Here is a 15,228-nt window from a genome sequence, read left to right as displayed (position 1 = left end):
AGAACCCTGACCAAGCTCATCCACAATCTCAATGCTCGAGACATTGCTCCCTTCACAAATCAATCAAGGGCACTATATAGGAAATAGGGTTACATTTTGGAAGCATCCCATGCTTTCTCTGGTCTACAGAAGTGAACCACGGTCCATATACCGTAGATCAGAGGGATACAGGTAGGGGTGTTTGAGCTGACAGTGTGTAAACACTAGCTAACTGAGAGCTGTTGCCAGCTTGTAGTTGGGGATAAGGAAGAGGGCATCTATAGTGTGTCTTATTGACAATCTGTGCATCTCAAATGGCACCCTATTCCCCATATAGCTTACTACCTTTACTTAAAGGGGAATTGGGCTCTGGTCAAATGTAGTGCACAATATGGAGAATTGGGCTTGGGTCAAAGTAATGCACTATATAGGGAATAGGGTGTCATTTGGAGACAATGGGAAGGTCTCAATTGCATACTCCTCACATACTCTCTCCTAATTTCCTTCTCAAAACCCATTGGATGAGAAAGCCAGAGGTCCCTCCACTCTGACCTCCTCCAATGGGTTTTGAGAAGACAAGGAGAGAAGAGAGAAGATGCAAGGAGTATACAATTGAGATCGTCCCATAATGACAATACAGAAAGGTCAGAGGTGTGTACCACTGTGGGTACAGGGTACACAGGGTTGTTGAGACTGACCTAGACTTTCATGTTTTACTCTACAATCGCCTCATGCACTGCAAAGTCTGTTGCCTAGGTAACAGCTAGAAGTGCATTCATTGTTGCACTTCAAAACAATTAATCATTTCACATACAGTACCAGTCAAAAGTTTGGACGCTCCTACTCATTCAAAACTATGAAATAACACATATGGAATCATGTAGTAACCAATAAAGTGTTAAACAAATCAAATATCATATGTTTTATATTTGAGATTCTTCAAAGTAGCCACCCTTTGCCTTCATGACAGCTTTGCAAACTCTTGGCATTCTCTCAACCAGCTTCATGAGATAGTCACCTGGAATGCATTTCAATTAACAGGTGTGCCTTGTTAAAAGTTAATTTGTGGAATTTCTTCCCATCTTAATGCGTTTGAGCCAATCAGTTGTGTTGTGACAAGGTAGGGGTGGTATACAGAAGATGGCACTATTTGGTAAAATACCAAGTCCATTTTATGGCAGGAACAGCTCAAATAAACAAAGAGAAACAACAGTTCATCATTACTTTAAGACATGAAGGTCAGTCAATGCGGAACATTTCAAGAACTATGAATGTTTCTTCAAGTGCAGTCGCAAAAATCATCAATCGCTATGATGAAACTGTCTTTCATGAGAACCGCCACAGGAAAGGAAGCCCCAGAGTTACCTCTGCTGGAGAGAATATGTTTATTAGAGCTACCAGCCTCAGAAATAGCGGCCCAAATAAAAGCTTCAGAGTTTAAGTAACAGACACATCTCAACATCAACTGTTCAGAGGAGATGGCGTGAATCAGGCCTTCATGGTTGAATTGCTGAAAAGAAACCATTACTAAAAGACTCCAATAAGAAGAAGAAACCTGCTTGGGCCAAGAAATATGAGCAATGGACATTAGACCAGTGGAAATCTGTTGTTTGGTCTGATAAGTTAATATTTGAGATTTTTGCTTCCAACCGCCGTGTCTTTGTGAGACACAGAGTAGGTGAACGGATGTTCTCCGCATGTGTGGTTCCCACTGTGAAGCATGGAGGAGGAGGTGTGGGGGTGCTTTGCTGGTGACACTGTCTGTGATTTATTTAGAATTCAAGGCACACTTAACCAGCATGACTATCACAGCATTCTGCAGCGATACGCCATCCCATCCTTTTTGTGCTTAGTGGGATTCCTCATTTGTTTTTCAACAGGACAATGACCCAACACACCTCCAGGCGGTGTAAGGGTTATTTGACCAAGAAGGAGAGTGATTGAGTGCTGCATCAGATGACCTGGCCTCAACCCAATTGAGATCAAATCTAATTTTATTTGTCACATGCGCCGAATACAACAGGTGTAGTAGACCTTACAGTGAAATGCTTACTTACAAGCCCTAAACCAACAATGCTGTTTTAAGAAAATACCTAAGAGTGTGCAAAGCTGTCAAGGCAAAGGGTGGCTACTTTGAAGAATCTAAAATCTAAACTATATTTTGATTTGTTTAACAGTTTTTTTACGACATGATTCCATGTGTTATTTCATAGTTGTTTACTATTATTCTAAAATGTAGAAAATAGTAAAAATAAAGAAACATCCTTGAATGAGTAGGTGTGTCAAAATTTTGACTGGTACTGTATAATCATCCACATAATAAACAACACATTTTTGTTTAAACAAATAAAACACAAGAACATGTGACAAAATTACCAGGAGAGCTTTACACTAAAAACAACATAAATTAAACAAAATAAAGGTTTTCACAAAATGAGGAGAAAAAGGTTCAGGTTTGTCTATCAAACAGCACGTGTTTTTGTAGGGTGGTGTATGTGTTGGGAAAGGTGTGCAAGGGGTACATGGGGTAGTTCAAAGTTCAGAGGTCATTCTTCTAAAGTTAATAATCCCCAAACAAATCATTACATTACATTCCCCTCTGAGTTACACATACTCCATCGGCATCGGACATTCTCCCCTGTCTCCTTTACAGTTGAGTATCTACCACCATTTTGGAGCAAATCAAGTCCTCCATTTTGGATCAAATCCTCCATTCACCACCACATACAGCACATCCAGTTTCTTAGCTAACAAGGATAATCCCATTCAGACCAGGTAGTTGTGGGAGGACAGAACACTGCTGAGTACAGTAGGGCTGCTTGGAGACATCAGAGCGCTCTATGCAAAACCACAGCCAGAGATTTCTGGTTCATGGACCGGAGTACACTGACCGGTTGGTTGTTAGAGGCAAGGGGAGGCATCTCAAAAGACGAACTCGTGACACAAAACACAAGAAAGACATTATGACACATTGAGGGGGGGAGTGGTCTAACTCTACCAGTCTCCTTCTTGGACTGTGGATTGGTTAAATCCTTGTCTTCAAAACTTCCCTTTTAGAATTAGCAACTGAGATAAATGTTCCTCCTCTTTAGTCCAGAGTGAAGAGAAGTGTGGGATGGTTGAGTGAGGACACTGCCTCAGGATGGATGAGGGACATGGGAGTTGGTTAATCAGGTGAGGAGATGCAGTAAGGAACGTCTACTGCGCAATCATGAGGTTGCCTAAAATGAATAACATATCAGTGTGTGCTGTTATAGCACTGAGGTCGAAATTGGACGCGTGTGTGTGTGGTCAGCGGCGTAGTGTGGGAGGTATGTGTTTGGGACTCTGACTGTCCATTGTCTTCACCCTCTGCTCCTCCAGGTTGATATTACTGGTGGAGGCATGGTGGGAGAGGGGCTCCAACACTGGCCTATATCCTCCCAGATACATCAGACCTGAGAGAGAGAGAGAGAGAGAGAGAGAGAGAGAGAGAGAGAGAGAGAGAGAGAGAGAGAGAGAGAGAGAGAGAGAGAGAGAGAGAGAGAGAGAGAGAGAGAGAGAGAGAGAGAGAGAGAGAGAGAGAGAGAGAGAGAGAGAGAGAGAGAGAGAGAGAGAGAGAGAGAGAGAGAGAGAGAGAGAGAGAGAGAGAGAGAGAGAGAGAGAGAGAGAGAGAGAGAGAGAGAGAGAGAGAGAGAGAGAGAGAGAGAGAGAGAGAGAGAGAGAGAGAGAGAGAGAGAGAGAGAGAGAGAGAGAGAGAGAGAGAGAGAGAGAGAGAGAGAGAGAGAGAGAGAGAGAGAGAGAGAGAGAGAAATAAAGGATGTAAAATAAAAACAACATGCAAGGCCCTTGTGTTGAGAACTGCTCGCTGGTCTCTCTCCACCTAGTGGTCTCTCTCCACCTAATGGTAGTCTAAAGTCTGTGGCTGGCCAGTCTAACATGCTGACCAGACCACTTGCCCGTGCGCACCCGCCATCGAGTGCATGTTAATTTTGTCCACCCACACCAGACGTGATCAGGACATGCAGGTTGAAATATCAAAACGAACTCTGTACTATATTAATTTGGGGACATGTCAAAAAATCCTTAAACATTTATGTTAATTTAGCTAACTAGCTTGCTGTTGCAAGCTAATTTGTCTTGGGAATATAAACATTGGGTTGTTATTTTACCTGAAAAGCACAAGGTCCTCTATTCCGTGAGTTAATCCACAGATAAAAGGGTAAACCGAGTTTGTTTAGAGTAATCTCTACTCCTTAGGTTTCTTCTTTTTGTTTGGACTTTATATGGCGGTTGGCAACCAACTTTAAGGTGCATTACCACAACCAACTGGACTGGATTGGGGACCTCAGTTCATCTTTCAATCACCCAGGTGGGTATATGCTCCTAAAAACCAATGATGAGATAGGGGAGGCGGGACTTGCAGCGCATCAAGTGTCACAAATAGAACCAAGTTCTATTTTAGCGCCTGGCTAAGCAGACGCTAGTTGACGCCCTCGAGCAGTGTGGGTGCAATGATTGAATAACATGTAGAGTGGCAAGAAAAAGTATGTGAACCCTTTATAAATACCTGGATTTCTGCATAAATTGGTCATGAAGATCAGATCAAAATTTATCGAGGTCACAACAATAGACAAACACATCCTGCTTAAACTAATAACACACAAACAATTACACGTTTTCATGTCTTTATTGAACACACCGTGTAAACATTCAAAGTGCAGGGTGGAAAAAGTATGTGAACCCTTTGATTCAATAACTGGTTGACCCTCCTTTGGCAGCAATAACCTTAACCAAAAGTTTTCTGTAGTTGCGGATCAGACCTGCACAACGGTCAGAAGGAATTTTGGACCATTCCTATATACAAAACTGTTTCAGTTCAGCAATATTCTTGTGATGTCTTGTGTGAACTGCTCTCTTGAAATCATGCCACAGCATCTCAATCGGGTTGAGGTCAGGACTCTGACTGGGCCACTACAGAAGGTATATTTTCTTCTGTTGAAGCCATTCTGTTGTTGATCTACTTCTGTGTTTTTGGTCATTCTCCTGTTGCATCACCCAACTTCTGTTGAGCTTCAATTGGCGGTCAGATAGCCTAACATTTTCCTGCAAAATGTCTTGATAAATTGGGAATACATTTTTCGTCGATGATAGCAAGCTGTCCAGGCCCTGAGGCAGCAAAGCAGCCCCAAACCATGATGCTCCCATCCACCATACTTTACAGTTGGGATGAGGTTTTGATGTTGGTGTGCTGTGCCTTTTTTCTCCCGACACATAGTGTTGTGTGTTCCTGCCAAACAACTCAACTGTAGTTTCATCTGTACACAGAATATTTTGCCAGTAGCGCTGTAGAACATCCAGGTGCACTTCTGCAAACTTCAGACGTGCAGCAATGTTTTTTTTGGTCCACAGTGGCTTCTTCTGTGGTGTCCTCCCATGAACACCATTCTTGTTTGGTGTTTTACGTATCGTAGACTCGTCAACAGAGATGTTAGCATGTTCCAGAGATTTCTGTAAGTCTTTAGCTGACACTCTAGGATTCTTCTTAAACCTCATTGAGCATTCTGCACGGTGCTCTTGCAGTCATCTTCACAGGATGGCCACTCCTAGGGAGAGTAGCAACAGTACTGAACTTTCTCAATTTATAGACAATTTGTCTTACCGTGGACTGATGAACATCAAGGCTTTTAGAGATACTTTTGTAACCCTTTCCAGCTTTATGCAAGTCAACAATTCTTAATATTATGTGTTCTGAGATCTCTTGTGTTCGAGGCATGGTTCACATCAGGCAATGCTTCTTGTGAATAGCAAACTCAGAATTTGTGAGTGTTTTTTATAGGGTAAGGCAGCTCTAACCAACATCTCCAATCTCTTCTCATTGATTGGATTCCAGGTTAGCTGACTCCTGACTCCAATTAGCTTTTGGAGAAGTCATTAGCCAAGGGGATCACATATTTTTTCAAACCTACACTGTTAATGTTTAAATTATGTACTCAATAAATCATTTCTGTGTTATTAGTTTAAGCACACTATGTTTTGTCTATTGTTGTGACTTAGATGAAGATCAGATCAAAGGATTCACATACTTTTCTTGCCACTGTATGTGCACAATTATTTTGCAACGCACGTGACATGAGCAGTGTGGTCAGCATGTAACTGGTCATAGAGATGGGGGGTAAAGTGAGCCCTGCTGGGCTGGATGCACATTCAATAAGGGACCAATCCCAACTTCAGAAATGTGCACAAAACACTTTTACTAGACGTGTTTCTCAAGTTGGATTCGTCCCTGAAAAACAGGAGAGCTGCGGTAGCTAGATGCAGGGTTTTGTACCAGCCCAACACTGACTGCACCTGATTGAACTAATCAAGGTGTCCTTGAGGATTAGTCAAAATGGGTGATTGAGTGCTGGACTGAAACTAATATAAACTCTCCACACCATTTGACTCTCCAGGACCAAGGTGATAGGTCACTGCTCTACATCATGCAGCTACTAGTGGTTAATAACAGGTAGTGCATCTCCTTTGTTTTGTTGACGTTGAGTGAGAGGTTATTATCCTGACACCACACTCCGAGAGCCCTCACCTCCTCCATGTAGGCTGTCTCGTCGATGTTGGTAATCAAGCCTACCACTGTAGTGTTGTCTGCAAACTTGATGATTAAGTTGGAGGAGTGCATGACCATGCAGTCATGGGTGAACAGGGAGTACAGGAAAGGGCTGAGAAAGCATCCTTGTGAGGCCCCAGTGTTGAGGATCAGCGGGATGGAGATGTTGTTTCCTACCTTCACCACCTGGGGGCGGCAAGGAGTCCAGGACCCAGTTGCACCCAGTTGAATTCCCAGTTGAATGCTGAGCTGTAGTCAATGAACAGCATTCTTACATAGGTATTCCTCTTGTCCAGATGGGATAGGGCAGTGTGATGACGATTGCATCGTCTGTGGACCTATTTGGGCGGTAAGCAAATTGGAGTGGGTCTAGGGTGTCAGGTAGGGTGGAGGTGATATGACCCTTGAATAGTCTCTCAAAGCACTTCATGATGACAGAAGTGAGTGCTACCTGGCGATAGTCATTTAGTTCAGTTACCTTTGCTTTCTTGGGAACAGGAACAATGGTAGCCATCTTGAAAAATGTGGGGACAACAGACTGGGATAGGGATTGATTGAATATGTCCGTAAACACACCAGACAGCTGGTCTGTGCATGCTCTGTGGACGCGGCTAGGGATGCCATCTGGGCTGGCAGCCTTGCGAGGGTTAACACGTTTAAATGTTTTACTCACATCAGAGGAGAGCCCACAGTCTTTGGTAGCAGGCCATGTCGGTGGCACTGTATTGTCCTCAAAACAGGCAAAGAAGTTTAATTTGTCTGGGAGCAAGACGTCGATGTCCGCGATGGGGCTGGTTTTCTTTTTGTAATCCCTGATTGACTGTAGACCCTGCCACATACGTCTCGTGTTTGAGCCATTGAATTGTGACTCTACTTTGTCTCTATACTGACGCTTTGCTTGTTTGATTGCCTCCTTGCCATGATTAAATGCTGTGCTTCGCGCTTTCAGTTTTTCTGAAAGTGCGAAGTTTAGTGAACAATCTCTAACCTATCAGCTAGCCACAGCTATAGCCATACCTATTCCTCAATGTGCACAGGGCATGAGTCCGCATCTGTCCATCCGAAAGAGAGATAGAGAGGAGGGGCATCAAAGAGGAGACAGAAAATATTAAATGATGGATAGAGAGAAACAAAGAGAGAGAATAGAACACATTTACGGCACAGAGAATTCATCTGACAACAACCACAGTAGGGGGAGCGAGGTGGGGGGGCAGTGGGGGAAATACGTTGGGAGTTACAGGAATGGGAGGAGCTAAGGCTTCGTCTGCAATTATTATAATATTTTTAAATTTAAGCAGAGTCCTTAAAGATTGACTTCCTTTTAAGACACAGCTTTTTGATAAAAAGTCTGGAAAACAGGGACTAGTCGTTTGAGAGTTGGTGGCCACGGAAACAGCACCCATGTTAGAGTGCTACAGACTTAGAGAAACAAAGCTAAAGGGCAGTTTTTACACCTGTTTTTGGATACTAGTTGTTCTTGCCAAAACCAGCACCTGGATCTTGACAGACTGCACTGGGTTTTCTCTTGCTCTTTGCATAGAGAAAAAAGCCTTTCACTCGCCTTCCCTCACTGTAACTTTCTTCAGCACAGCAGAGAGAGGACATCAGGCAAGCGAGGGAGAAGCAAAGGAGAAGGAGAGATGGAGGGATGAGTCGCAGACGATAAGCAAAGCGGCTCAGAGCTGGCAGACACTGAACATGAACTTGGAACTCTGGGATGGAGCAAAGAGAACAACCACACACCCACACTCTCACACACACACATGCTCTCACATACACGCGCTCACACACAAATGTGAAGACACACACACTTTGTCACACACACAGGAGCTTTTTGCTGGGAGGAGAGGAGGAAGAGAATGCATAACTACCCACTATTGAGAAAAACAACAAGAACGAACAACAACCACAGCAGTGAAGGATGGGGGGATGATAAGAAGAAAGAAGCCTCCTGTTCTAACTGCTGAGAAAGATACACTGTCTTGTGTTTGGTATGGATGGATCACCAATTACAGCCTCATTTATTTTGGGTCAATATTTTCTTCCTTCAATGTCACTGAATCTATTTCCTGAGCCATTTGAGCAAATTGTCAATGAAACAACTCTAGTAGACCGACATTTTATGTGGTATATAATCCGAATAGCTCCCCTCTTCACTTTCTCCATTTATAGTAATTAAAATCTCAGCTAGAAACATAGGAACCTCAGTTTTGACTAAAAACGGTCTCCCTCTCGCTCCACCCTCTCCAATGTCTCTCTACCCTGACTTCTGTTCCACTGTTTCTCCTCTCCATGATCCCTCGCTCCCTTCTTATTTCCTTTCACTGACATCCCCCCTCTCTACCCCGCCCCATGCCCAGTCTCAGCTTTGATTGGTCCATGTTCAGTAGGTTGCCACTCACCGGCGAATCGGCTGACGGGAACCTGCTCATTGTCCAGCCCCCCCAAACAGGGTGTGTCACAGAGGGCGTGATTGTTATTGGCCAACTCTGGACACCTGCTCCGCCCACCTGCAAGCGGGGGCAAAGGTCAAACAACAGTAGCCAGGCACAGCAGGGGGGAGGGAGAGGGGTGTGTAAATGGGGGTCAGTAGCTTTTCGATGACTCTGCTTGTGTTGTTGTGTGTGTGTGTGTGTGTGTGTGTGTGTGTGTGTGTGTGTGTGTGTGTGTAAAAGAGGGCATGGGTGAGATCATGTGATGATAGTTAGCATGTGGCTCAGGCTCAGAGGAGAGAGAAGCAGTGACACAAGCGTGCAAACATACGTCACATGCACATGAACATATAGAGAGACAGGATTCCTTTGGTTTCCTTATTAACTCATTTATTCATTGTTTGTTTATTGTTCACCACTCCACACATGCACACATCCACTACAACTGGACTGGAGAAAAATACACATTAAGAAGGTGCATGGTGATTCAGATAATGTCACAAACAAACACACACAAAAGACACACAAACATGCAGACATAGTATTTAAACACACATTCATAAATAACACACACACACTGACACACACTCAAACTCTGGACAAACAAACACACACACTAACTCTGAGTTCACGCACACGCACATTCATACACACTCAAACTCTGAGGACACTGAGAGGCAGGGTTAGAGATTCAATCCCAATGTATCTGACTTTTGAATGGTGGAATAGAGAAGGGAAAGCAGAGGAGAAGGAGAGGTGGGGAAGCTATGACTCCAAACATATACACACAAAAAGAGAGAGGGAGAGACACACACACACACAAATATACTGTAAACACAATTGCATATCAGATTGTGGAATCTAAGCAGTGCATGCAGAGCACAGCAGGCAAACATACACAAGCATTGGCAAACCAACGACACACACACACACACACACACACACACACTAAACCAAATGCATATGTGCAAACGGATGATTAGTGATGGTTTCACCGATGGTCAGTGTTGTAACACTTTTTCGGATAGTCCATATGTAGATGCTCTAACCCTAACCCTAACCCTAACTCTAACCCTAGCTCTAACCCTAACTCTAACCCTAGCTCTAACCCTAACTCTAACCCTAACTCTAACCCTAGCTCTAACCCTAACCCTAACCGTAAGCTTAGCAAGCAATTGCTTATCAACAGGTAGTTTGTTGATAGTATGACCATTGTTCGAGCATCTACAGACGGAAAGTCCGGACTAGCCAAATAAAGTGTGACCAGTATTTTAGCCCACATTATCATTTACAATAGCATGGCACCCCTTAAAACAGCCTTGCTATCTCACTAATAATGAGCTTTATATGGTAGTTTACTGGATAGGGTGCTGTACCAGGGTAGTCAGTCACTAAAAGGGCATGTTAGAAAGGACAAAAGTGGAAATATTGTAAGAAATGATGAGCGAGTAAACCCCGAGGCATTTTTTACTTAAATATTTATAGTAATTTGAATTCAAAGTCAATGAAAGGTAATTACTACTTAAAATGTATATGTGGTACTGACTCAAAACTAAATGAGAAGTATAATAACAAATTAACTTTTTCCCAGCATGCTCTACTGCAGGTATATTTTTTTGAATTGTTTTTAATATCTGTGTTTTTGCATGTACATTTTGTGATGACAGCACATTGGAGTTTACAGTGCAGTGTACAGGTGATATTTGTTCCCTAATGTAGGGCTTAGGCAAGGAGTTAGTTAGGGTGAGGCTTTAAGTTAGGATTAGTGGGTAACATTGTATTAGTGCTTAGACTGCCACGTACTTCTGTCCTTTCCAGCATGGCCAGATAGTGAGGAGAGTAAAGCAGAGAGAGGGGTCAGAGGTGAGAGGTATAGGTGAGAGGTCAATGAGAGGTCCTATTTACCCTGCTTGTGGAAAGGGGAGGGGCAGTGTTCCTCTGTGACATCATTTCCCTGTGAGAAGGAGAGAGACAGATTCATGTTGTGTTGTATTGTATTGTATATTTGATATGTTTAAAAAAAAATCTATAGCCATTCCTATAGTTTAGGTACAATACGATATATGTAACTCTGAATCCTGCTCTTCTGACACAGCGACTGAGAAGTTATGTTCTTTTGGCTCTATGGGTAGTTCCTTCACTATGAGGAAACACTAAAACAGTACAGAAATGCACTAAGAAAAAATAAGGAACAGCATGTCAGAAAGCTCAATGTGAAGGAAGAACCCATAGAATCAAATCCCTTCTGGGAAAATTGGAACACAAACAACAACACGAAGAGCTACCTATGGATAAAGATGTATGGATAAAATACTTCTCCAACCTTTTTGGCCATATAACAAAGAACCAAGAACAGAAATGTATACATGATAATTTATGAATCAGTTATTAAAAAGTACTACCAGAACCCATTGGATTCTCCAATTACATTGGATAAGCTACAGGACTAAATACAAACCTTCCAACCCAAAAAGGCCTGTATATTGATGATATACTGAACTAAATGATAAAATATACAGACCCCTGAATTCAAATTGACTATTCTTAAACTCAATATTATCCTCAGCTCTGGCATCTTCACAATATTTGGAACCAATCCACAAAAGTGGAGACAAATTTGACCCCAATGATTACCGTGAAATCTGCGTCAACAGCTAAATCTTCTACAGTATCATCAATAGCAGTGAAAACAATGTCCCAAGACAATGTCAAATTGGCTTCTTACCAAAATACCGTACGACAGACCACGTATACACCCTGAAAATCCTTACAAATAAACTAAACAAAAGCTAATTTTTCTCATTTCGTTTTTAAAAAAATTAGTTTTGACTCAATTTGGCATGAGAGTCTGATGTACAAATTGATGGAAACTGGTGTTGGAGGAAAAAAATATGACATTATATAATCAATGTACACAAACAACAAGTGTGTGTTAAAATTGGCAATAAACACACAGATTTCTTTCCTCAGGGCCATGAGGTGAGCCAGGGATGCAGCTTGAGCCCACCCTCTTCAACATTTATATCAATGAATTGGCGTGGGCTCTAGAACAGTCTGCAGCACCCGGCCTCACCCTACGGGACTCGGAAATAAAATGAATACTGTTTGCTGATGATCTGGTGCTTCCGTCCCCAACCAAAGAAGGCCTACAGCAGCACCTACAGTCCTGTGAAAAAGTATATTTGAGATTCTTCAAAGTAGCCACCCTTTGCCTTGATGACAGCTCTGCACACTCTTCGCATTCTCTCAACCAGCTTCATGAGGTAGTCACCTGGAATGCATTTCAATTAACATGTGTGCCTTCTACAGGAGAATGTCAGGCCATCCGTCTTTGAGCTGAAGCTGAAGCACAGCTGGGTCAAGCAGCAAGACAATGATCCGAAACACAATAAAATCTGCATTTATTTAATTTAACAATGAAAATTGATAAAAAGCAACACATTTGAAGTTTTGGAATGGCCTAGTCAAAGTCCAGACCTAATCCCAATTGAGATGTTGTGACAGGACTTGAAATGAACAGTTCATGCTTGAAAACCCACAAATGTCGCTGACTTAAAGCAGTTCTGCATGCATGAGTGGGCCAAAATTCCTCCACAGCGACGTGAGAGACGGATCAACGACTACAGGAACAATTTGGTTGCAGTCATTGCAGCTAAAAATGGCACAACCAGTTATTGAGTGTAAGAGGGCAATTACTTTCACACACAGGGGCATTGGGTGTTGCATAACTGTGTTTATGAAATAAATAAAATAAGTATCCATTTTTTGTTTGTTAAATGTAAACTCAGTTTCCCTTTATCTAATCATGGGTTTCGGTTGAAGATCTGATAACATTCAGTATCAAAAATATGCAAAAGTAGAGAAAATCAGAAAGGAGTCAAATACTTTTTCACGGCACTGTAGATCTTCTGCACAGATTCTGTCAGACTTGGGCCCTGACAGTGAATCTCAGTAAGACAAAAATAATGGTGCCCCAAAAAAGGTCCAGGTGCCAGGACAACAAATACAAATTCTATCTAGACACGGTTGCCCTAGCGCACACAAAGAATTATACCTACCTCAGCCTAGACATCAATAACACAGGTAACTTCCACAAGGTTGTGAATGATCTAAGAGACAAGGCAAGATGGGCCCTCTATGACATAAACTCGACATCCCAATTAGAATCTGGCCCAAAAATACTTCAATCAGTTATAGAATCCATTGCCCTTTATGGTTGTGAGGTCTGGGGTCCACTCGCCAACCAATAATTCACAAAATGGGACAAACACCCAATTGACACTGCATGCAGACTTCTAAAAAAATATACTTTGTGTACAACGCAAAACCCCAAACAATGCATTCAGAGCAGAATTAGGACTATAGTTATCAAAATCTGGAAAAGAGCTGTTAAATTCCACGATCACCTAAAAGGAAGCGATACCCACACATTCCACATCAAAGCCCTCATCTACAGATGAGAAGTTCTCATCTACCTAGATAATTCCCCTCAGCCAGCTGGTTCTGGGGCTCTATTCACACACACAAACAGAACCCACAGAGCCCCAGGCCAGCAACACAATTAGATCTCAACCAAATTATGAGAAAGCAAAAAGATTACTATTTGACACACTGGAAAGAATCAACCAAATAACAGAGCAAATTAGAATGCTATCTGGCCCTAAACAGAGAGTACACAGTACACACTGAGACTGAAAATGATTGACTATGTACAGACCCAGTGAGCAGAGCCTTGCTATTGAGAGAGGTCGCCATAGTCAGACCTGGTTCTGAAGTGCCCACTGTCCACAAAAAGAAACTGAGCTACACTTCCTAACCTCCTGCCAAATGTAAGACCACATAACCACAGATCACACAGACCCACAAAGAATTTGAAAACAAATCCAACATTGATAAACTGCCATACCTATTAGGCGAAATACCACAATGTGCCATCACAGCAGCAAGATTTGTGGCCCGTTGCCATGACAAAAGGGCAACCAGTGGAGCACAAACATTCTAAATACCACCAATATTTATCTGTTTATTTATCTTCCCCCAGTATTCGTACTACAACTATTTGCACATTGCTAAAACACTGTACATGGCTGATAAATATAACACTTGAAATGTCTTTATCTGTTTGAAACCTTTTTGAGTGCAATGTTTACTGTAAATTTCAAATAATTTTTTGTTTATGTTTAAATGTGTTTCTTCTCACTTTTGTGTATTGTTTATTTCACTTGTTTTGGCGATGTCAAACAGACCCCTTGACTTTTTCCACATTTTGTAATGTTACAGGCTTATTCTAAAATGTATTAATCTTTTTTTCCCCTCATCAATCTACACATGTCCCATAATGACAAAGAAAACAGGTTTAAGATTTTTTTGAGAATTTATTGGAAAAAAATGGAATATCACATTTACATAAGTATTCACTCTTTACTCAGTACATTGTTGAAGCACCTTTGGCAGTGATTATAGCCTTGAGTATTCTTGGGTATGACGCTACAAGCTTGGCACACCTGTATTTGGGGAGTTTCTCCCATTCTTCTCTGCAGATCCTCTCAAGCTCTGTCAGGTTGGATAGGGAGTGTTGCTGCACAGCTATTTTCAGGTCTCTCCAGAGATGTTCGATTGGGTTCAAGTCCGGGCTCTGGCTGGGCCACACAAGGACATTCAGAGACTTGTCCCGAAGCTACTGCTGCTTTGTCTTGGCTGTGTGCGTAGGGTCGTTTTTCTGTTTGAAGGTGAATTTTGCCACAGTCTGAAGTCCTGAGAGCTCTGAAGCAGGTTTTCATCAAGGTACTTTGCACCGTTCATCTTTGCCTCGATCACCCTTAGTCTCCCAGTCCCTGACACTGAAAAACATCCCCACAGCATGATGCTGCCACCACCATGCTTCACTGTAGGGATGGTGCCCATTTTCCTCCAGACGTGACACTCGGCATTCAGGCCAAAGAGTTCAATCTTAGTTTCATCAGACCAGAGAATCTTCTTTTTCATGGCCCGAGAGTTTTTAGGTGTCTTTTTGAAAACTCCAAGCTGGCTGTAATGTGCCTTTTAATGAGGAGTGGCTTCCGTCTGGCCACTCTACCATAAAGGCCTGATTGGTGGAGTGCTGCAGAGATGGTTGTCTTTCTGGAACGTTCTCCCATCTCCACAGAGGAAATCTAGAGCTCTGTCAGAGTGACCATTGGGATTTGTGGTCCCCTCCCTGACCAAGGCCGTGCAGCCAGCTCTAGGAAGAGTCTC

General features: G+C 42.5%; 1 protein-coding gene across 2 annotated transcripts in view; it reads right to left on the bottom strand.

Moving 5' to 3' along the window:
- Positions 1 to 2,346: 2,346 nt before the first annotated feature.
- Positions 2,347 to 15,228, bottom strand: part of rnf157 (ring finger protein 157) — a 35,239-nt gene continuing 22,357 nt past the window's right edge. Inside the window, exons 15-18 of one of the 2 annotated variants that reach the window (XM_021581018.2) lie at positions 10,900 to 10,948; positions 8,965 to 9,072; positions 7,580 to 7,614; positions 3,325 to 3,416 (exon numbers count right to left, since the gene is read on the bottom strand). In XM_021581018.2, coding sequence (XP_021436693.2) covers positions 7,580 to 7,614; positions 8,965 to 9,072; positions 10,900 to 10,948 — 192 coding nt within the window. In that variant the 3' untranslated portion in view covers positions 3,325 to 3,416. Of the gene's footprint in view, positions 3,417 to 7,579; positions 7,615 to 8,964; positions 9,073 to 10,899; positions 10,949 to 15,228 lie in introns of both variants that reach the window. The other variant, XM_021581017.2, reaches the window with a different exon arrangement.

This window comes from Oncorhynchus mykiss, chromosome 23, assembly GCF_013265735.2.
Source record: "Oncorhynchus mykiss isolate Arlee chromosome 23, USDA_OmykA_1.1, whole genome shotgun sequence".
NCBI classification, from domain to species: domain Eukaryota; kingdom Metazoa; phylum Chordata; class Actinopteri; order Salmoniformes; family Salmonidae; genus Oncorhynchus; species Oncorhynchus mykiss.
The sequence above is the reverse complement of the archived record's forward strand: the minus strand, read 5'-3'. Positions and strand labels throughout refer to the sequence as shown.